General features: G+C 36.4%; 1 protein-coding gene across 7 annotated transcripts in view; it reads left to right on the forward strand.

Annotated features, from left to right (window-relative positions):
• LOC135216507 (protein mono-ADP-ribosyltransferase PARP12-like) overlaps nucleotides 1–22394 on the forward strand; it is a 376362-nt gene that overhangs the window by 299670 nt on the left and 54298 nt on the right. For 6 of the 7 annotated variants that reach the window (XM_064251894.1, XM_064251902.1, XM_064251882.1 and 3 more), the window contains one exon: nucleotides 6977–15314. The exons of the other annotated variant lie outside the window; for it this stretch is intronic. In XM_064251894.1, coding sequence (XP_064107964.1) covers nucleotides 6977–9187 — 2211 coding nt within the window. In that variant the 3' untranslated portion in view covers nucleotides 9188–15314. Of the gene's footprint in view, nucleotides 1–6976; nucleotides 15315–22394 lie in introns of those variants that run through there. 7 annotated transcript variants of the gene reach the window in all.

The raw sequence follows: 22394 nt of genomic DNA on the forward strand, positions 1-22394 counted from the left end.
CAATTCACCAATAAAAGATATGCTTCTCCAATCACTTCTCGAAGACACGAAAGCATCATATAACTCATACTCTAGCGTAATAGAATACTCTATAATACTGTTACATTAAGGTAAACCGTATTAATTTAGGAAATTTTGTAAGGATTTCACTTGACCATTATAGCATAAATTTCGGTATGTGAGTATGCCTTGCCATACCGTAGTCCTAAGGCGATTTGTCCTAAGCATGGTAGGAGCTAGAAGCTTAAAAGTCATACATATATGCTTTATCACTCAACGAGATCCATATAATTCATTCGATTGACAAATAATCTAAATCGTTCTAATCAGAATAGATCTATATCTAAAAATGCACCGATGGGGAATCTTATGTTGAAATAACAATTTCATACCCCCATGGGATAGCGTTCTCGTCTAGTTGCGAAAAAATGTTCGAACAATGACTTTATCACAAATGTTATCTCTAATATTAGAAGGCGCTAAATCGTCGCCTGATTCGAAAGGTGGATCGATTAATGTCATTCTCATTTTGAATAATTCTACCAGAAGGCATTATACGAGGATCTTCGGTAGATCACCTGACCTACCTGCCGCGTGTGCCGCGAAATTCGAATTTCTGTCGGGGACGACGGAGTAATAGCTATGTATATATCTATGTATATATCTGACAGGTAAGTTGAATGTATAAAACTTGTGAATCTGACACATGTTAATGTGTACTGGTTTATGTAATAAATTGGTTTTTATTACCCTCATTCTTTATTGTTCAACTTTTCATAGAGTTTCATTATGTTAGGTTATGAAGTTTAGAAATCCTTTCACATTCATACTATCACGTGATATGACATGTTGTGCACCTGGCAGTGAGTGACAGAGAAACGGTGACTGTTGTGGGTGCTTATCAGCTGCTTATCTGAATTTAAATGGAGTTTAGAAATCTTTTCACATTCATACTATCATGTGATATGACGTGTTGCGCACCTGGCAGTGAGTCATGAAGAAAGTCAGGTTAAGGGAGTTATAATTTATTTTACTCGTATTCATATCTTTTCAATACTCACTCATGTGGGATAAGGGACTTAGAATCTGTTCCTTATATTCATATTTTTCATATTCTCATGTGGGTTAGGTTAGGTTAAGGGACTTAGAATTTTTTCCCTCATTCATATTTATGTGAAATGGCGGTTTTTCGTCCGAAGGGTATATCTTGAGCCAAAATGGGGTTGGGTATTTCACGTTGATTAGGTTAGGTTAGGTTTGGTTAAGGGACTTAAAATATTTTCACTTGGTGGGTTAGGTTAAGGGAATTTTTCCTCTCATATTCATTTTTATGTGAAATGGTGGTTTTTTTTCATCCGTATAGTATATCTTGACCCAAAATGGGGTTGGGTGTTTTCAAGGGTTCGTGAAATGGTGGTTTTTCATCTGTAGAGAATATCTCGAGCCAAAATGGGGTTGGGTATTTTCAAGGGGGTCGTTGAACCAAAATGGGGTTGGGTATTTTTTAGGGGTCATGAAATGGTGGTTTTTTCATCCGTAGAGAATATCTTGATCCAAAATTGGGTTGGGTATTTTCAAGGGATTGAGCGAAACCACAGTTCTCTTATCTGAAGAGTTATTCATGAGCCATTTTAGGGTTCTTTTCTGAACCAGAGTGAAATATTTGGTGGTTTTCTCATGGAGTTGTTAATGGTCAACGTACATGAGGTTAAGATAAAGGCAAGCTTATGGGGTTTATCGCCTTGAGCCGAATTGGGGGTCGGGGGTTGAGGTTGAGCTGAAATGGGGTCTTTTTCCCTACTTATATATATATATATATATATATATATATATATATATATATATATATATATATATATATATATATATCTGTGTGTGTGTGTGTGTGTGTGTGTGTGTGTGTGCGTGCGTGTGTGTGTGTGTGTTGGAGCGTAGGATTTGGAGATAAATGGAAATTTGTGGAAGAGTTGTAGCAGAATTTCACAGAGGCCCCCTGCATTATACAGCATTGTAGACAATGATATTAGCCACAAAGACATAATGAAGCGAGTACGCATTTGAGAATGTAGACACCATGAGTTTGCTTAATAGGGAGTTTAGGGGGAGGGGGGCCGCTAATATTAAAAGAAAGTGTGAGGTTTACGTAATCAGACCCAAACATGCTTGATGAATGTTTCAAGTTATTCGTCTATTATTTTTTGTTGGTTAAGTATATTTATTCACAAATTTCCAAAATCAATAAACCTGCTTACAGACACCTTTTTCCGGTTGCTCTTCGGAAAAGACAAGACAATGATATCTAATATTTACAATTCAACTGCTAAATTGTGTATGAACTCCCACTGCATTAAGCACAGAAGGCTTATTCCACATTATGCAGGCCCTGCATCGCTTCCTTTATGTTGAGACCACTCTTTCTTGTTTGGTACACTCTGTTCTTGGTCATCTTTTCATCCTCGCCAAAATAATTCCAAATTGTACACTCCCCGCCATTGCCCATTCTTTCCACACGACTGGACCCACCGTGCTGGGTCATCCTCTGTTCCCTTCCGATGCTTCCCCACTGTACAATTTTCATCAGCCTCCACTCTTTCCACATGACTGAGCACTTAAAACTCTGATCTATCCTTTCTCTCATACTAACCTTTTTTTTTTTTTTACCACTCGTTCAATGTATCTCCTTATTTCTCACCTTTCACTTCTATATATACTAGGCAACCAAATCATCTTTATATCTTCAAAGTTTTTCCTTTCATTTTCATCCAACTTCCACAATTCATTATTATAAAGGATAAGTTGCTCTCCATTCCAACTTTGTTTTTCATGCCTAGTGCAAGATTCTTCGTTTTGTGAATACATCATGCTTTGCTTGATTCACATATTGTGTTCTCTGATATCCTACCTTTACGTAATAGATTTACTACCAAATAATTAATAACAATCTTCCACAATCCATCATTGGCAGTCTCAATATATTGTCTCTCTACTGTCTTCTGTTACAAACACTTCAAAGCTTTTACCAGACTTATTTCTCCACTTTACCAATCACCACTGCATTATATGCAGACATTAATCACTCCACTCTAAATTCATGACCCATTTGCATATCCCACAGTTCTGGACTTAACGTGTACTTCCCATACTTTTGACTTCTCGCATCGCTCCATTGAAAAAATCAGTATACAGGCTTTATTAAACTTCTCATTTCATTATTTCTCCAATTTCAGGTTTTGTTCCCTTTTTCCATCCTCCTGAAGCCACCCCCCCCCCCAATACTTACTTATACCCTACCCATCCTATTCCTCATTAATTTTCTCTTTTTTCTCTTTCTCTTTATATCTTCTGAATTTGATCTCGGCAAACGACTTCGTGTTCGCCTTCACCATCCACTCTGCGCTAACACACATATTAAACACTTTTCCTTGCCTTTTTTCTTTTTCTTATATTTCGTCAGCAGAGGAGTTCCATGAAATAGGAGACGAAAAATAAATATGAAAATCAGAACTTGAATGGATAGCATCTCTATTTGTTGAGATTAGTATCGTCATTTGGCAGTCTATATTGGATCATATACGTTACATTTAATATCAGTGAAGTAATAAAATAAAACAACGCTACAGAACGTATATGAATGATAATGTGTAATAAAATAAACTAGTATAACAGATAATATGTTGATGAAGTATTCAAGTTTTTAGATCTGACCATATTTCACTGTTTTGAGAATACTTGACCGCAAAGCACATCTACATCGAATTCCCTTTCAAACCGAGGCTAAAGGAAAGTTGGCCTTCCTTTACATTTTTGTCAGCCATAATGAAAATAGTGTTATTATATCTGTTTACAGGAAACCATCTTTTACCGGTGTGTCCTTAACCTCAAGAGCTTTTAATACATGTGCAAATACTATTAATTTGTGAGTTAAATTTCATAATCTACGCATACATACATACTGAAAGAGCTTGAAGAGTTGTTACGTACTTTATTGTTATATAATATTCAATGGTAATAGGTATTTTCATCTAAATTAAAAGTTTACAGAATTATTCAGTGAATTCTACCCTGAAATAGACATGTCATATTTAAGGCAAAATTTACACTGAAAAATTCTTCAAGGTTGTACCGACAAAGCTGCAGCCATCTACTGTATATTATACATAGAAGTGTCGCTGATGTAGTGCAATGTACATCCAGAAATTCAAAGCTCCAGTTCAGGGTTTGCATTTCGAACATATTGGAATATCTATTAAGGTGAATAGGCCATTAAGCAAACCATCGTTTAGCACCACTCATCAACACAATAGAATGTGAGCATCATATTTAGATTTTTTCGGTCCTTACCAGTGAGTCCAACAAAATGGAACTCAGTGATTGAATCTCTATATACCCTGAGAGACAAACTGAATTTTGATAATATACATTTTGTATATATCACAATATCAAAATTTTGCTGCTAATTTATTTACTTTATTTTGTAACTTACTTTTAATTGTAACATAAAATTACATTACCTGATGACAGCGAAATTCAAATCTGAAGAATATAAATATTTTTTTCTATCGGAACCTTGTCTTTCCTTGCAGCCACACACCTTTCTAAACATTTCTACAAGATTGTCTCCATTCCCACAGTCTCCTGGAACCCTAAATCATATATATTATATATTATATATATATATATATATATATATATATATAATAATATATATAGATATATATATATATATATATCTATATATATAATATATATATATATATAATATATATATTTATATATATAATATCAACAGAGTATGACAAACCACTATGTATGGGCATTTGTAGACTATGAGAAAGCTTTTGATTCTGTCAAAACCTCAAAAGTAATGAAAGCCCTTCAAAAACAAGGAATACATGAATCTTATGTTAGAACACTTGACGATAGTAGTACAGCAATCCCAAAACTACATAAAGCCAGTGAGAAATTTCCAATTGAGAAAGGAGTTAGACAGGGAGACCCCATCTTTCCTAAATTATTCACAGTGCCTAGAAGTAGTTTTTAATAATTTAAATTGGAAAAATGTAGGAATTAACATTAATGGGGAATACCTTAACAACTTAAGATTTGCAGATGACATAGTTTTGCACTCGTGAATCAGGGGCGGAATTGCAAAAGATGGTAGAAGATTTGAATAGAGAAAGTAGAAATGTAGGACTGAAAATGAATATGAGTAAAACTAAGATAATGTCCAATGAAAACACAGAGACAACAAATAAGGTTATGGATGAACCTCTAGAGATTGTTAATGAATATACGTATTTAGGACAGACAGTGTTTCCCAAGGCATGAGACCGAAATTAAAAGAAGGATAAGCATGGGATGGAGAGGTTTTGGTAAACAAAATGAGATTATGAAAAGTAAAATGCCACTTTCTCTAAGAAGAAAAGTATTCAATCAGATAGTCCTACCAGTATTAACTTATGCATTAGAAACATGGAGCCTTACTAAAGCCTTAGAAAATAAGCTAGTTACAACTCAAATACCCTGGAAAGGATAATGATGAGAATAACACTAAGAGACAGAAAAAGAGCAGCATGGATACGAGAGCAAAGTAAAGTAGAGGATATTCTATCAACAAGTAAGAAAAAGATATGGACGTGGGCAGGACAAATAATGAGAATGTCAGATAATAGATGGACAAAAAGAATAATAGAATGGGTCCCTGGAGATTGCAAACGAAGCAGGGGAAGGAAGAGAAGACGATGGATTGACGAGCTAAGAAAATCTGCGGGTATAGAATGCCATAGAAAGGTCATAAACAGACGGGACTTGTCTGAGGCCTTTGTCCTGCAGACTAGCAACGGCTGCTGCTGATGATGATATATACGTATATATATGTATGTATGTATGTATGCATGTATGTATATATAATATATAATATTATTATAGATTATTATATATTATAATTATATATATAATTATATATATATATATATAATATTATATTATAATATATATAAGAATATAATATATAATATATGTATATATCTACTATATATATATATATATATATATATAATATATATATATATATATATAGCTATATATATAATATATATATCATATATATATATAATTATTTAATATATAATATATAATATATATATCTATAATATATTAATATATATATCTATATAATATACATAATATATATATATATATATAATATATATATATATATATATAAGAATATATATATATATAATATATATATATAATATATATATATATAGATATCTATATATATATATATATATATATAATATATATATATATATATATATATATAATATATAGATATATATATATGTGTGTGTGTGTGTGTGTGTGTATGTATATATATATATTCTCTGCTACCTATCTATGAATTGGAATTTGAATCACTTACCATATCCGCCTTTTCGTTACCTCCAAACCAGGCAAGGCACCGGTTATTACTCCCAGATATGCTCTTTCACTCCTTGTAGGTACTTCCTCATCCTGACCAAAACACACTTCAAAATTTTCTTCTGATACACACAATCCCTGAACGCCATGGCACGTTTCTAAGGTGGCACCTACTCCCTGATACAAGTACTGCACCTTCCCTTATGGTTTGTTTTTTTATCTATCTTAGACACAATCATGTCAGTCTTTTCCTTCCCTGCTTCCATTATCTTTTCATCTTTGTCTCACTATGTGGCAAGATAGATAAGTTTTTTTTACTTTAAACTAAGCTTCCAGGCATATTTTCTCTTTTGTACCACATTCACACATCAGAATAGCATGGTGGTTCTTCTTCACTGAGTATTATGATTTACCAACCTTTTCAATATGCTGAGTTAGTTGAACATACTGCTTATATACATCTTTGTGATGAAATTCTACACAAACTATCTTCTCTTCTCACTCTAAATATATTTTTTATATATATGTATATATATTTTTTTTAATTCAGGGACATTGGATTTATTCAGAAGCTTCAACACCAGGCAATGAAGACTACTCTGATGAATCTGAAGATGAGAGAGATGTGATGCACGCAGGTCCTGAACCTGTTGTTCCCCAGGAAATTAAACTAACCCCAGGAAAGCTTATCAGTGTGTTGGCAAAGAAAAGGGATTTACGAGCAACACTCTTGCAGCTGCTTGAATATCATCATATGAAGACACATTTGGTGAGACGTATTGTGTTGGCAAACCCTCATTTATTTAAAATGGCAGGTGAAATTATTGAAATCAGACTAAACATTAAGATATGTACTGCTCATAATGGAACCAGAGGCTGCCTAAATCGGTCAACTTGTAAAGATATGCATATTTGTGCAAAATATGTCAGAGGTAAGTGTGACAGTGAGGAATGTGTTATGGGACATTACTGGCTTACCAGACATAACATGGGAATCTTAAGCCAACTAAAAATCCAGAATTTACCGGAAGAATCTTTGGAGAGACTCTTACAGTCTTCATTCTCAAATACTGGTGCATCTAAAAGTGAACCCAGTGTGTGTTATAAATATAATAAAGGGGAATGTCAACGTCAGCAATGCCAGCAACTTCATATTTGCTATACATACATAACCAATAACCTCTTGTGCACAAAAATTAAGTGCAAGTTGAACCACAGCTTAAGGAAGCTTAACTGCCGCAGGGTGCTGGAGGCTGCAGATATTGATATTAATGAGAGCCCTAAAGATGTTTTGGCTGCATTGCTTGAAGCAAATCCTGCACTCAAGTTAAGAGATGAAAGGACAAAAATCAGAGCTGGTCAAGACCAAGGAAAGGGAATAACAAGCCAAACTGCTCAAGAGCAAGGAAGTGGAAGACAAGACCAAATTAGTAAGACTGTAGGTGATAAAGAAAATAAATTGAACAAAAAGAAGAAAATTCGCACATTCTGGTCAACTCAGGCCAATGGTGAGGTGAATATAGTAGAAATTTGTTATAATTCAGTTGAAAGCACTTGTCCCAGTGAAACCAGTGGCTGTCAGAGACTCCATTCCCTGGAACATTACCACTGGCAGATGAGTGAAAATGGGTCAAATTGGCTAAATTTACAAATGCACCAAGTGAAAGCCTTGGAGAGAGCCTTCTGTGATGTAAATAATGATGGCATAGAAATGCCTCGTGTTGATCCTTCACACCAAGTTAGCCTACTAAAGAAACTAGGCCGTGATACCTGGACAGCGGATTTTACAACTATGAAAATAGTTAATAGTAGTAAAACTATCTCCTTTCAAATTCGTAGGCTTTGCACTGAGACAGTGCCAGGCAAAGTAATAGATGCTGCCGTTAATGTATGGTATTTTTTGGATAAACAGCAAAATTGGGTGGAATATGGCAAGGTAGACTCCGTAGGAGAGACTAACTTAGTAGTTAGTTTGGCAAGTGATGCCATTGAAAAAGAGTTTCTTAAAGATTCTACTGCTTCAATTCAGTTTAAAAATTCTAAGTTTACTTACACCCTGGATTTCAAGTCAATGGCCCAGACCAACACACAGACTCAAGTCACACGTGAAGTTCGTCGTAGACCCCAAATTCACCTTCAAGAAGAAAAAGACCAGGAGCAGCAAAAGCAAAGAAAACTTCCTGCACATTGGGATGAGATGAAAAGTAATGAACGAGTAAAAAGAGTAGTTATAGCCTCATCTGGTGATGAATACAAAAACATTTTACCATTATTAGGAAATATATCAAGTAATGTAACCAAAATAGAGAGAGTGCAGAATCGCTTCCATTGGCAAGCATTCCAAAATAAAATAGAAGAAATGGCTGACATATATGGGGATCCAACAAAAGTAAATATTAGACAACTCTTCCATGGGACAGGCCATGACATTGTACCAAAGATATGTAACGAAAACTTTGATCCCAAGTTGCATGGACAAAGTGCAGGTCAAGCTTATGGACAAGGCACTTACTTTGCTCGTGATGCTAGTCTGTCTTTTGGTTATTGCAAAACTGATAGTAGTGGTCTCAAGTATATGTTTATGGCAAAAGTAGCAGTTGGATCACTAACAACTGGAAATTCTTCTATGGCAAGACCCCCAATCAATTCTTCTACAGGTTATCCTTTTGATTCAACAGGGGACAATGCTACAAATCCTTCAATTATAGTCAAGTATGACAAAGCAGAATACTTCCCAGAGTATATACTTACATTAAAGTAGTTTTATCAAGAAGAATAAGTACAGAATTCTTTCAACTGTTAAGCTCAAGTTGTGCTTCAATGTTGGTTATTAAACTTTTCAAGAGAAATACAGTAGTGTAGTCTGATCAGAACTGAATAGTTTTTAAATGCTGGGCAATTTTTTTGGCTGAATATTAAAATCAGTCTTGTCCAAGTTAATGCTGTACATATTGTCAGATTACACATACAGGAGACAAAAACCTTTTTTAGGTTTTGGAAGGCAAAGGCTGCCTACTTTTACATCTGTCAGTGTAAGCCTCATGAGGCCTGCTTGTACATCTGTCAGTGGAAGGACTACTGTAGTGTTTTTTTTACATTTTTTTAATATCATTATGAACTTCACTGTAAGGGCTATAGATATTTCCACATATTACCTATATGTAAAATGGTAAACCCCCAGTTAAAGTTTAGTCAAAATGAAATAAAATGGTGTTTAACCTTGAGAAAATTCCTTATAGAAAGATGTGTTGAACATATGCAATTACATTATCACCTACTAATCCAAGTTTATTCCTCAAAACAAGAATTTTGAATTTGTTCCTGTTTGTGAACAGCCTGATACAATGCTGTAGCATTGTTGATTAAGTAGCACAATACTTTCAACTCCTTCATTCATTTTCAAAAATGTTCTTATTTTATTTCTATGAGAGTGGAACTGAATTGTATTAGCAAAGTTGTCATTGTAATAAAGTATATTATAGTCTTACAAAGGTTTTCATGGAACAGTACCTGGTGCTGCCTTTGCATAAAAGCATAAACATGTCAAAAAGTGTTTATTTCGTTAATTGCAAAAAGGTGGTGAAATATAATAAAGATCTGAAATTAATTTGTTTCGCTCTTAGGTATACAAACCTTTTATGAAGGCATAAACTCTAGTCACTGAAACTTGATAACAAAGTAGTTAACAAGTGGTAGGGCGAAGTGGGGTGGCTAAGGAGGGATTATGATAAAAGGCTCTCAGCTGTATGCATAGGAAAAATATAAATGACTTTAAAAATCTGTTTTTGTTTCTACAGAAACACTAATCATATCTTTTATGTAAGAGACTTATTCCTTAGGAGTAAGGCTCTCTCTCTGCTGATTGGAAAGTTGAATCTCCAACCGAAGTAGTCTCATTCTTGATCAAAATAGTGAATGGGAGACTTAGCCCCTGTAACTTCCTTATTTGGCATGGCATAGGGGAAGAAGAATGTTAAGGTACTGAGTGAGTGAGATGTGCCTGCAAGAAAACACCAGAGAAGCAAGTGTGACCCAGAGGGGGTAACAAGTTGGAAGGTGTTTTTAAATTTCATCCAGTAAAAATAAAGGACTTGGATTAGGATCTAAGCCATCTTGTCAATAGGGGAAACAGAGAGCATTGTGTTTAATAAGTCACAGCTCCAAGACTGGATGGTAGTTTGTATAGCCTACTTGCATATACACCCTGTCAAGCACATATCTGTTCAAACTACTGTCTTGCAGAGGGAGGAAAGAACAAAGGGAAGCCAGTCACTACCATTCAACACTAGTCTTAGGCCATCAGTGTACCTTAGGTAAGATGCTTTGGTATCAAGAGGAGCTTGGGTCACTACACAACCTATTGACAAGCTTACCACAGGTCCCAAGGAGAAGTTATGCAGGTTTTTGTGGGTGATGTCTCTTTACCAATCTTGTATGTTGCTTAAGTTAGACTGTGGAGGAATGAGTCCTAATTCAAAGGCCAGAGCTCATGAGGAGGACAAGACTAACCAAGGCTCCTCATGATCACTGAGACAAAGCTCCATGCCCATGTGTATGAAGCTCTGGAGGGAGAGGAGCTTGCCTTGAGAAATGTTGACGAGGGCATCCACAATCTGCTGAATGACACCAATCACTGTAGATTACCTAACTCCCCTGTTACATGTTAGATGAAGTTCTTAAGAGGCACCCTGCCATTTCGTCAATAGTCTTGCTAGACATTCTCTCTCTTGTAGGAGCTGGTGATTAACCTCCAAGCATGGAGCTGAAAGTTTTGTATCCACTAATATGTCTGCTTATGTAGCTGGTGAAGAGGGGGCCCCATATGGAAATCTGGGCTTATCCACAAAGAGAACCAGAAGATTGGTAATACACCTAACCCCAAGTGTGATCAACACTCAGTTGACCAAACTGAAACTGTTTAAATTTTCCTGGGGTTTGTAGGAAAGTGTCTTCCAGACGGATACCTATACTAACCAATCCTCCAGGTAACACAGCAACCACATAACCTCCAAATGGACCCAAGCCAACACCAAGATGAAAACTCCAAAACAGAGAATTTTGAAGAGGTAAACAGTCCTGTTGCAGGCAAAACAGAGGTAAATCTGAAATTCTCATGAATTGTTACAGTGCTTGGAAGTATGTGTCCTTCAGATCTATCAGAAGCATGAAGTTGCAATCTCTAATGGAATATGACACTCACTGTGCTGTTTCCATTTTGAAGTCAGTCTGCAACACAAACTTGTTCAACAGTGAGTGCCTGATGATCAGTCTCCAGTCCCCGGTTGCCTTGTCCACTATGAAGAGGCAACTGTAAAAACAAGGAGACTGGTCCCCCTTGACTTCTATGTCACCTATCTTCATCAATAGGACCAAAGGTTTTGGAAAATATAGAAGGTAAGAAAGTACATGAGAAGAAATGGTAGCAGTTCTTAAAGGGAATCCTGTCACCATACTAGAGGACTGAAAATACCCAGGTTTCTGTCCTAGCTCTGTCAAATAGCCTATTGCAAAACAGCCATACCCCTACTCATGGAATTGGGGAGGAGAAGTACCACCTTCAGCCAAACATTTCTTTTCTTCTTTTTCTTCCCTCCTTTCCTTGCTTAGTTATAAGAGCAAAAGGGGTGGGGAGATTCCCCTCCCTTCCTAGAGGAAGAAAATTAAGTCACTGGTCTGGGTTTTGGAAAAGCAAGTTGCCTCCAAAATCCAGAAGCTGAAGGGCCAGCTACTCCCAAAAGGCTTGGGTGCAAGTTACTTCAACCCTGGGACTCGGATAGTCTCTGCTCCACCACTGCTTCCTTGGAAAAAAGCAATGGAGTGCCTAACCAAACTGTTCCAGAGTATGAGAACTACCATTGTTTAAACTGGAGGGAAGAAACCAAATTCTTCCTTTTCAGAAAGAAGCCAGCCCGAAAACTGGCATTCTGATGTGACAAAAAATTAAGCACCCTTCCTCTAAACACCAGAAATCTCCAGAGATTTGCCCTTTTACCCCAGGATTCAACAAAGTTCCCCCATAGGGGAATGGTGCCATCAGTGCACCTCATGTGGTACAATGTAGGCATTACTTAGGTTATTGCAGCATCCCCTCAGCCACTAACTGTAGCCCTTTTCATTCCTTTTATTGTACTACCTCCTTTCATATCCTCTATCTTCCATCTTACACTTACCCTCTCCAAACAATTAATTCATAGTGCAACTTTTTTTTTCTTGTATGGTGTTTTTATGTTGCATGGAACCAGCAGTTTTTCAGCAACGAGACCAATGGCTTTACGTGACTTCCGAACCACGTCGAGAGTGAATTTCTATCACCAGAAAAACACATCTCCCACTCCTCAATGAAAGGGCTGAGAATCGAACTTGCGACAACTGAGGTGGGATGCCAACACCATACCAACCACGCCAATGAGGCGATTTCATAGTGCAACTGCACGGTTTTCTTCCTGTTACACCTTTCAAACTTTTAGTTTCAATTTCCATTTCAGCACTGAAGGACCTCATTGTCTTTTGGTCTAATTTATATAACCATGAAACTGATTATGCTTATAAACAGCAACCATCACACTTAAAATTTATGCAAAAGCCAATATTTTCACATCTTATTTTCCCATATTTTTAACAAAATATACTATATAGATAAACTTTATGCAAAAAAGAATAGCCCTTTTCTCCTCTTGTACACAACATGCTATACAGTAAGTGTACTGAATGTACACTGTCAACACTGCCATCATCCACAGAACAAGCAAACCTCTTTTTTTCACATATGCAACACACACTACGGAAGATGTATACTGTTTGTATAGTACACCACCTTATAACTTGGTTGTCACTTTGTTTTTCCTATTTTGCCTAAGCACATAAAAATATACATCTTAGGTATAAAAACAACTCTCTCTGTGTGTCAGTTGTGTGCTGCCAAAACTCCATACAACAACTGGATTTTTAAAATGTGTAATTAGGTTAAAAAGGCCTCCTACCACTCCTCCTCCTTATCCTCCAACTGACATTTGACTTCTGTGAGTCCCAGGAAGCATTTGGAGATGAACTGGCTAGAAGAGGCATGGAGGTACCTAGAGGGTTCTGTTTGAGAAGTGACAAAGAAACATTTGATTCCTGATTGAAGGAACCTTTCATATAAACAAAGGGAATTTGGAAGCATCCAATGTTTGACCATTTTGAAGTCTTCAACTATGGCTACAAAATTTGTAGCCATAGCCTTCAACTCAGCATGGCATGCATGCCAGCTGCTCTTTGCTGACAAAACCACCTCAAGGTTGTTCAACCTCTTCATATTAAAGTTTTGCCTATCACCATGAAGTCTTTGCTTCTTGGTGGCTTTTTCATGGAAGTGCATTGGGTACTCCTCTAAAAATCCCATAGCCCATTGTATCCCGATTCTCCCAACAATTTTAAGCTTCTGCATTGTCAACTCCATCTTAGGATGAGATGGGGCCATACAGAGAATTAACAGTACCACACAATACAAACACACTAGCAATGTTGCAGGTACCACAACAAATGCAACAGCATTATGGGAAAGCAGTGCAACCCAATAACAGCAGTAACCACTGAAAGACGAATACCAATAACTGACTCAAAACTGGACAAACAAGTATGGTTTGCTGCCAAGTGCACTCATACTCTGAATGTAGCCAATTAGGGAAGGAAATTTTTATGTCATCATGAGGCATGCTCAATCAGACATTCAAAAGTAAAAATCACTCTGTGAAGTGATGTACCCATTTCTGCTAGTAGTAGGAAGTTTACAGAAAATGAGTGCTTGCCTGCCCATGCACCATTTACTATATGCAACTAAACTGATGATATCTATACATCAACCAATTTAAAGTGATAAGCAAAATGATGTATGATGACATGTCAATTGGCACATGTTTTTAAGCCAAATAACAATTATGAAAGTCCAGCCTTCCCCCTCCCTACCCCAAAAACTTTCTTGCTTCCCTACCCCATAGCTGTTACCAACCCTTCCTCTCTGCAGTGTTGCCAACCTCTGGAACACAGTTTTATTATTTTTTATGAATTGTATTCAGCAGTCTCTCCCATATCCACAGTAATAGAAACAAGGCCCTGCAGGATAGGGGCACAATCTGAATAAGCTCCCCCTAAAAAATTATGTTAAAGAGCAACTCCATATCCTTACTCCTATGATGTCAATACTGCATAATCATACAGTAATCTCTTGATTATCTGGATTAATAGAGCCAAGGCTGAAGGATGGCCTTGTGGTCAATGACTATGGCACGCATGGGTTGGCTTGGCCTATGTCAACCGTCTCCTATCCTGGGCTATACTATAACTCTTACCTGGAAGGAAGTGATATAATCATGTTACATGATGTTACCTAAATATTGAATAAACTGAGAATATAGCTGTTTCATAGGCAAAATCTACCTACTACTACTACTATTACGATGCCAAATGCTACCGCGCATGCTCCATGTCATGGGAGCTTTTGTTTCAGACACTGACTCCTAAATGAGCAAAATGGTGGGGGAATTTTTGGGGGAACATATTTAAGTAATCACGTTGCAATATTAACCCTACATTGTGATAGGACCGAGTGAAGAAATGGTGGGGGAATTTTTGGTGGGACATGCATTAACCAATAACGTTGCAATATTAACCCTACATTGCAATAGGACCGAGTGACGAATTTGGAGGGATTCATACACTGAATTGCACATATTCCTTTTCCTCATTTGTTTTATGTTTGTCCTATTATTTCAACTTTGATTTCTGATGAAGTACCTGCTAGTGTTAAGATATGTTTTCCCATGGCGAGCAGGCGCCAAGTAAGCATGCCGGTTGGAGACGGCAACTGGCGTCAGTATGTAATTGAGGACCTAATAAACCACATGCCTCTACCACCGTGTATCTCTTGTCCCACCTTGACATCTAATAATTTCTGTTCCATTTATCATAGTATTTTTTTAATATGTGCATTGACGTGTTCTCACTTCATAATTTTCCATATTTCTCTTGCAATATTATGTTGTACTAGGGTAGGTTAGGTTAGGTTAGGTTAGTATGCTAACCTATATGTTAGCCTTCCTAAAAGGGGGGTTTATTTTCAAAAGCATGTCCAATATAAAAATACAGTAGTTCTACAGAAGCAATCCGCGGTGGCCTAGACTATGGCAATTGATGTTTTCCTATGTTATTTTACCCATTGAACAAGAATTTAAAGTAATATTTATTCGGACGACTGTAATTAACCCCCAAGGGCCAGTACTAAACATGGCGAATCGACCGCTGACCGAAATCGGCGGAAGAACACCAAAACCAATATGGCGGCGATACCAAAACAACAACAAACAAAGTAGGGAGCGACTACATATCCGCGACAATCGATTTATGTGTGCTGTCAGTAAGGCCGTGGCGGAACGGCGCTTCGTGCCTTATCCACATATTTAAAGATTCTTGGCAAGCATGGCATGTACTGGCAAGAGGTAATGTTGCGCTGTGCCCGCTAGCCACAGGGGTTACTGTAAGGCTACTTACCGTGGCGGATCACACCTAAAGGCATTCCTGTTGCAGTCGATTGACAAATAGCTCCACAACACTCACAGTTTTTTTGCTTTAGAATTAAATTATGTCCTTGAGCATATTCAATCACAACTTCTTTACCACCACTAGACAGACACATAATGATAAAATTCACCATAACCCACATTGCACTGCAAACAATCGGTAGGAAATCGAAGGTCTCTTGCCAAATTAATGCCAGAAGGGCCAGCCACTGCCTCTCCCATAGCTACAGGAAGACAAAATGCCGGTTTTAGCTTCATTATTCGAGTATTCAGCCAAACAAGGATACCAGTGGACACTGGACAGGTAACTTTATTACTCCACTGAAATGCTAGTGAAACTTAGTTTTCGACTAAAGTCGTTCGTAATTGGTTATGAAACCCATGACGTCATAACGATGTCACACCTCTTAGCCAATAATGAGTAACTGGAACTGCTTTTGTTTGCGTAAGAAAGTAAGTTAGAGGGCTCATTAAAAGTAAACATTACCATAGAGGAAACACCTCTCCCGACTTAGGAAAAATTCGAGGTAAAAACTTATCAAGCTCATTTAATTCCACCCTGTTCAATCTCTCATATAATGACTATACTTTTTATATTGCTTTTCACATGTTCTTTCCATGTAGGTGATTATTTATTTTAATATCCAGTGCGGAGTGCTTCTGAAGTATTACCTTTAGTACTGGCCCTGGGGGTTAATTACAGTCGTCTGAATAAATATTACTTGAAATTCTTGTTCAGTAGGTAAAACTGCATAGAAAAACCGCAACTGCCATAGTCTGGGCCGCCACGGATAGGTACCCTAGATCTACCAAAAATACTATCATTTACAGAAATAGACAGTGATGATGATAACAATGAATATTCTCGAATCTTGATAGCCCTGTGATAACCTCCAACTTCTATCTACTTCATAATTTAATCTTAAATATAGTAGGTAATTCTAAGCCCGCATTCTGCAGTGAAGTAGACTATAGCAATTGACATTTTACTGTTATTTTACTTAACAAAAATTTAAAGTAATATTTATTCGGATGACTGTAACTAAACTGTAATTTACCTTTGAAGACTACATGACAGTACCAACAGGTGCGATGTACTGACATACAGAGTTTAAAGATAAATAACAGATTAGTTATAGACGACCGGTAAAACATTACCATAACTTCTTGTAAAGCAATTAAAATAATATACGAAAACGTCAACTGCCATAGTCTAATTCGACAGAACAATATTTACAGTTTTGGGTCGGGGAGAAGAAATGTAAACATTGTCACCATGCTTGAGTTCTGGTAGACGGGGTGGGATACGTAACCAAGAGGGAGACATGTTCGACCGGGGGAAGATGGGGCGCTGGGGGGGAGGACACAGAAGGTATGAGTTGGAAAATTGAAACGGGATTGTTAGGTAGAAATCTGGCGGTATATAACAATTACCCAAATAAATAACACTTCAATTACTAAAAGGAAAAGGCTACTTTGCCGGTTCCGGGAAAATAGCCAAACATGCTTTTAAGTTTTTTTTGCCGGTTCGGGTAAAATTGACAAATATGCTTCTATGCTTATTTTGCTGGTTCTGGTAAAATAGATCCCAGGTTATTTCCTTAAATAATTTTATTATCAATTCTAGTAAGGCTAAAAAATACAAAATGGATTTGATAAGTTTATTTATATTTTTGATTTTTAAGACAATTTTGAATCTTTTCCAATACTAATTGTTGAAACAATAAAACCATTTATTTATAATCACATATGAAAAGAAATAGTCCTGCAGCCCAGCAATTGAGATGCAACGAACGAGATACCGACTGTCGCCCATACTAGTATTTAGTAGACTTGTAAACTGTGAAACTGGCCGTCTACCAAAAATAAGTGGGTGGCTTACTTAACAAAAGCACCATTAATTACTTGTTAGATTTTGGGTCTAGATCCAGTATATGAGAACCAAATGAAACTAATACATATGTAATATATCTGCAGACTCCTGATTATTGAATGAGCAGTGACAGACATTCTGGAGGGTGGGTTCCCCCTGACAAACACACTGAATAGGGGGCTGTTAATTGGATCTAGATCCTACTTAGGAGATACCAAGTAAAATTTACACTTCAATAAAACTGCACATCCTAGAGTACGGTGGTGGTAATGACAGACATTTTAGTTGGTGGATACCCCCTAACAAACGCCCCACAACGAGTGGGGAGGGGGGGACAGGATCTGCATCCAACATTGGAGATGCCAAGGAAAATTTTGTACTACAATTGCACTACAGATCCTAGAGTACTGTGGTGGTAATGACAAACATTTTAGTGGGTGGTTACCCCCCTGACAGACGCCCCACAACGGGTGGGGAGGGGGGAGACAGGATCTGCATCCAACATTGGAGATACCCTGCTATCTCTGGCCTTGGGATTTACTTATATTTTCTACCACCATGTATGCAAGAGCTCTCCGTACTCGTTATCTGGATTGAAATGGTGATTCGCCATTCTCTTCTGAGCTGTAGCAATTGTTCTGCTGTCTCTTTTCCATATTTGCACATAGCTAGTGGATTGATAACTTTTCAGTTTTCCCTGCAGTTAAGTATATGAACTAAAAGTATCTCCAACATCGAAATCCATGGGTGCTGCTATACTAAAGTTTAAATGTATCTGCTCCTTTTAGATAGATTCTTTTATTTAAAGTTTGTTAGTATGGTAGAATTGCTCAACAACTACTTTTTTTTAAATACATATTTGCTCATTAGTATGTTCGATGAATTCTTATCAAGTACTATTTTAAGAAATTGCCTTTTAGATAGATTGTTTTAAAGTTGAAGTTAAAAAGTATATCTATCTATTTTACCAGGACCAGTAAAATAAGCTTGAATAGCATATTTGTCTATTTTACTGGGACCGGTAAAATAAACTTAAAAAGCATATTTGTCTATTTTACCGGGACTGGCAAATTAGCCTATTCGCTACTAAAACTTACTAACACAGAACCACAATAATCGGACTAACTAATAATAGATAAGTATAGTTTGGGAACTTTACTTTACATGGGAGGATGGTCCACCTTCATGAACAAATGAGTTGACTCTCGTCTTCGATTCTTTGAAGTGTATCTTGAATCTTGTAAGATCCGGCCAAATACCTGATGAACCACGAAGACAGATAAGTTTCCCCAACATTAAAGTTAGGTTGTCTGGTTTACCTAACAGAAGTACTAATGAAGGAGCAAAAAATACGGTCACTTTGAGGAGGTGGAGAGTCGGGTGTTAAGACTTGGAATACTTCTTGCTAAATGATGTGAAATGCAATTTGGGTATCAGATTCAGCAGTGCGTTGGTGATAAGGTCTCTGATTGGTTGAAAGAATTGCGGGCAGGTTATTGCAGGGGGGTTAGGGGTGGGTTTGATTTCACAAGTAGCTATGTGAAACAAACGCCCCTTAAAGAAAGCACTCTAGAAGTGTAACATATGTGTGGAAATTTGTTTCACTCAGTGGGAACATTGAAAGAATATACTCTACAAAATTACGAGGGTAATTCCTTCCACTGAATGTTTTCTGGTAATGGAGTAAACTGTATGAAACGGGTTGTTAACCCTTAAATTGCCTATTGGACGTATTTTACGTCGACAAAAATTGTCTGTTGTGTGCTTAATTGACGTAAAATATGTCGATGCAAAAAGGTTTTTTTAAATATTTGCGGAAAAATAGTTATAGGCCTACTTGGTGAAAAATTTTGAATCACGCGCCTTGAGGGATGCTGGGAGTTCATGGATCATGGTGTTGTTTTGTTTACAAGCGTTACCCAGGCGCGAATTTATTTCTTCTCGCACTAAAAAGCATGAGCGACACATCTCAGAAATTATTTCATCACTTTGTTGTAATTTTTGCACCATTTTGAATTAGCCATTACATAGGGTTTTATATATGAAAATGTGCACAATTTCATGTAGAATACAACAAAAAACAACCCATGGTTGTAGCTTTTATCAGTTTTGAAATATTTTCACAAATCACGATGTGCCAAAATTTCAACCTTCGGTCAACTTTAACTCAACCAAAATGGTCGAAAAACGCAATTGTAAGCTAAAACTCTTACATTCTACAAATATTCAATCATTTAGCTTCAGTTTGCAGGAAATTAGAAGTCTCTAGCACAATATTTCGAGTTATGGTGAATTTATGAAAAAAAAAAAAACTTTTAACTTACGTCCGCGCGGTAACTCTGCCGAAAAAATAAGAAATTCTTTCGTCAGATTGTCGTAATGTTTGCACTGTTTTATATTAGCCGTTACATAAAGTTTTATATATGAAAATGTGAGCAATTTCATGTAGAATACAACAAAAAAACAACCCATGGTTGGAGCTTTTATCAATTGTGAAATATTTGCATATAAATAACGATAAGTGCCAAAATTTCAATTTTTGGTCAACTTTGACTCGACCGAAATGGTAGAAAAACGCAATTGTAAGCTAAAACTCTTATATTCTTGTAATATTCAGTCATTTACCTTCATTTTGCAACAAATGGAAGTCTCTAGCACAATATTTCGAGTTATGGTGAATTTATGAAAAAAAAACTTTTAACTTACGTCCGCGCGGTAACTCTGCTGAAAAAATCAGAAATGCTTTTGTCAGTTTGTCGTGTTTGTCGTAATGTTTGCACCGTTTTATATAAACTGGTACATAAAGTTTTATATATGAAAATGTGCGCAATTTCATGTAGAATACAGCTAAAAACAACACATGGTTGGAGCTTTTATCAGTTTTGAAATATTTTCATATAAAAAACGATAAGTGCCCAATTTTTAACCTTTGGTCAACTTTGACTCGACCGAAATGGTCGCAAAACGCAATTGTAAGCTAAAACTCTTACATGCAAGTAATATTCAATCACTTACCTTCATTGTGCAACAAATTGGAAGTCTCTAGCACAATATTTCGATTTATGGTGAATTTTTGAAGAAAAACTTTTTCCTTAGGTCCGTGTGGTAACTGCCGAAAAAATCAGAAATGTTTTCGGCAGTTTGTCGTGTTTGTAGTAATGTTTGCACCGTTTTATATTAGCCGTTACATAAAGTTTTATATATGAAAATGTGCACAATTTCATGTAAAATACAACGAAAAATAACTCATGATTGTAGCTTTTATCAGTTTTTAAATATTTTCATATAAATCATGATAAATAGAAAAAATTCTACCTTCAGTCAACTTCAACTCGACCGAAATGGTCGAAAACTGCAAATGTAAGCTACAACACTTACAGTCTAGCAATATTCAATCAATTACCTTCATTCTGCAACAAACGGGAAGTCTCTAGCACAATATTTCGATTTATGGTGAATTTTTGAAAACATTTGTTTTTTTTACGTCCGTGCGTTACGAATTCATGCATCATATTGTGATAATATTTTCTCTGTGTTGCTCTGATCGTTTTACAATTCGTTATATACCAAAATCATCGCAATTTAGTGTACAATACAACGAAATGAAATTAACTCGTTAGCTTTAACCGTTTTGCTCACAGCGCGATTTGTATACAATTATATATGAAATTTATTTTTCGCGCTGTCATATATTCCAATATTTATATATGAAAAGGATTTTTTTTTTCTGATGGTTGCATACTTAACTTCAGGCAATGATAAAAAAAGGAGCCAAAAATGAACTCTTAATCTTGAAAAGTAAGCGTGCTTTGATATTTTGAAAAAAAAAACTTTTTTTCTGCTTTGGCGCTCACTCCCGAACGCCGCCGGCTTACGGGAGACACTTTCGGAAATATCGGCTCGGCGTTTAAGGGTTATGTGGGAAATTTGTTTCGCTCAGTGGGAAGATCGAAGGAATATACTCTACAAAATTACAAGGGTAATTCCTTCCACTGAGTGTTCTCTATTAGTATTTAGTAAATGGTATAAAACGGGCTGTTAAGCACACAATTCTTTTCCGTGCGCCTAACATGTTTTCAGACTTGTGTCAGAAAATCCCAAGGATTAATAAATTGCTTTGTAAGTTTAATTAGGCTCGTTAAAATCAGGTAAGAGTAATTTAGGTAAGTTCAATTAAACTAATGAGGACTATGAATAAATTAAAGCAAGGCCATAAGATTCCCAGGGCAGTTCAGTTTGGGCCTGGAATTCAATTGAATTTCGACTCGGTAAAGTAAAACTAAGGTAAACTAATCAGAAATAGTAATGCTAAGTATACAGACAGACTTAATTTTGACTAAATGTTCTATTACGCCCATGTAGTTATATAAACCCATGCAAAATTGTTCAATCTAAGTCTATGCACAATTAATTCTCATAAACTCCAACATTACCACAGCCTAACTACGTAAAAGGGCTCTAAATCCAGTTAAGGTTAGGAAAACTGCATTATGTCTTAAATAAGCAAGTTAAATGTTAATTGAGGAAACCGCTCCCTATCG

Source organism: Macrobrachium nipponense, chromosome 19 (assembly GCF_015104395.2).
Source record: "Macrobrachium nipponense isolate FS-2020 chromosome 19, ASM1510439v2, whole genome shotgun sequence".
NCBI classification, from domain to species: Eukaryota; Metazoa; Arthropoda; class Malacostraca; order Decapoda; family Palaemonidae; genus Macrobrachium; species Macrobrachium nipponense.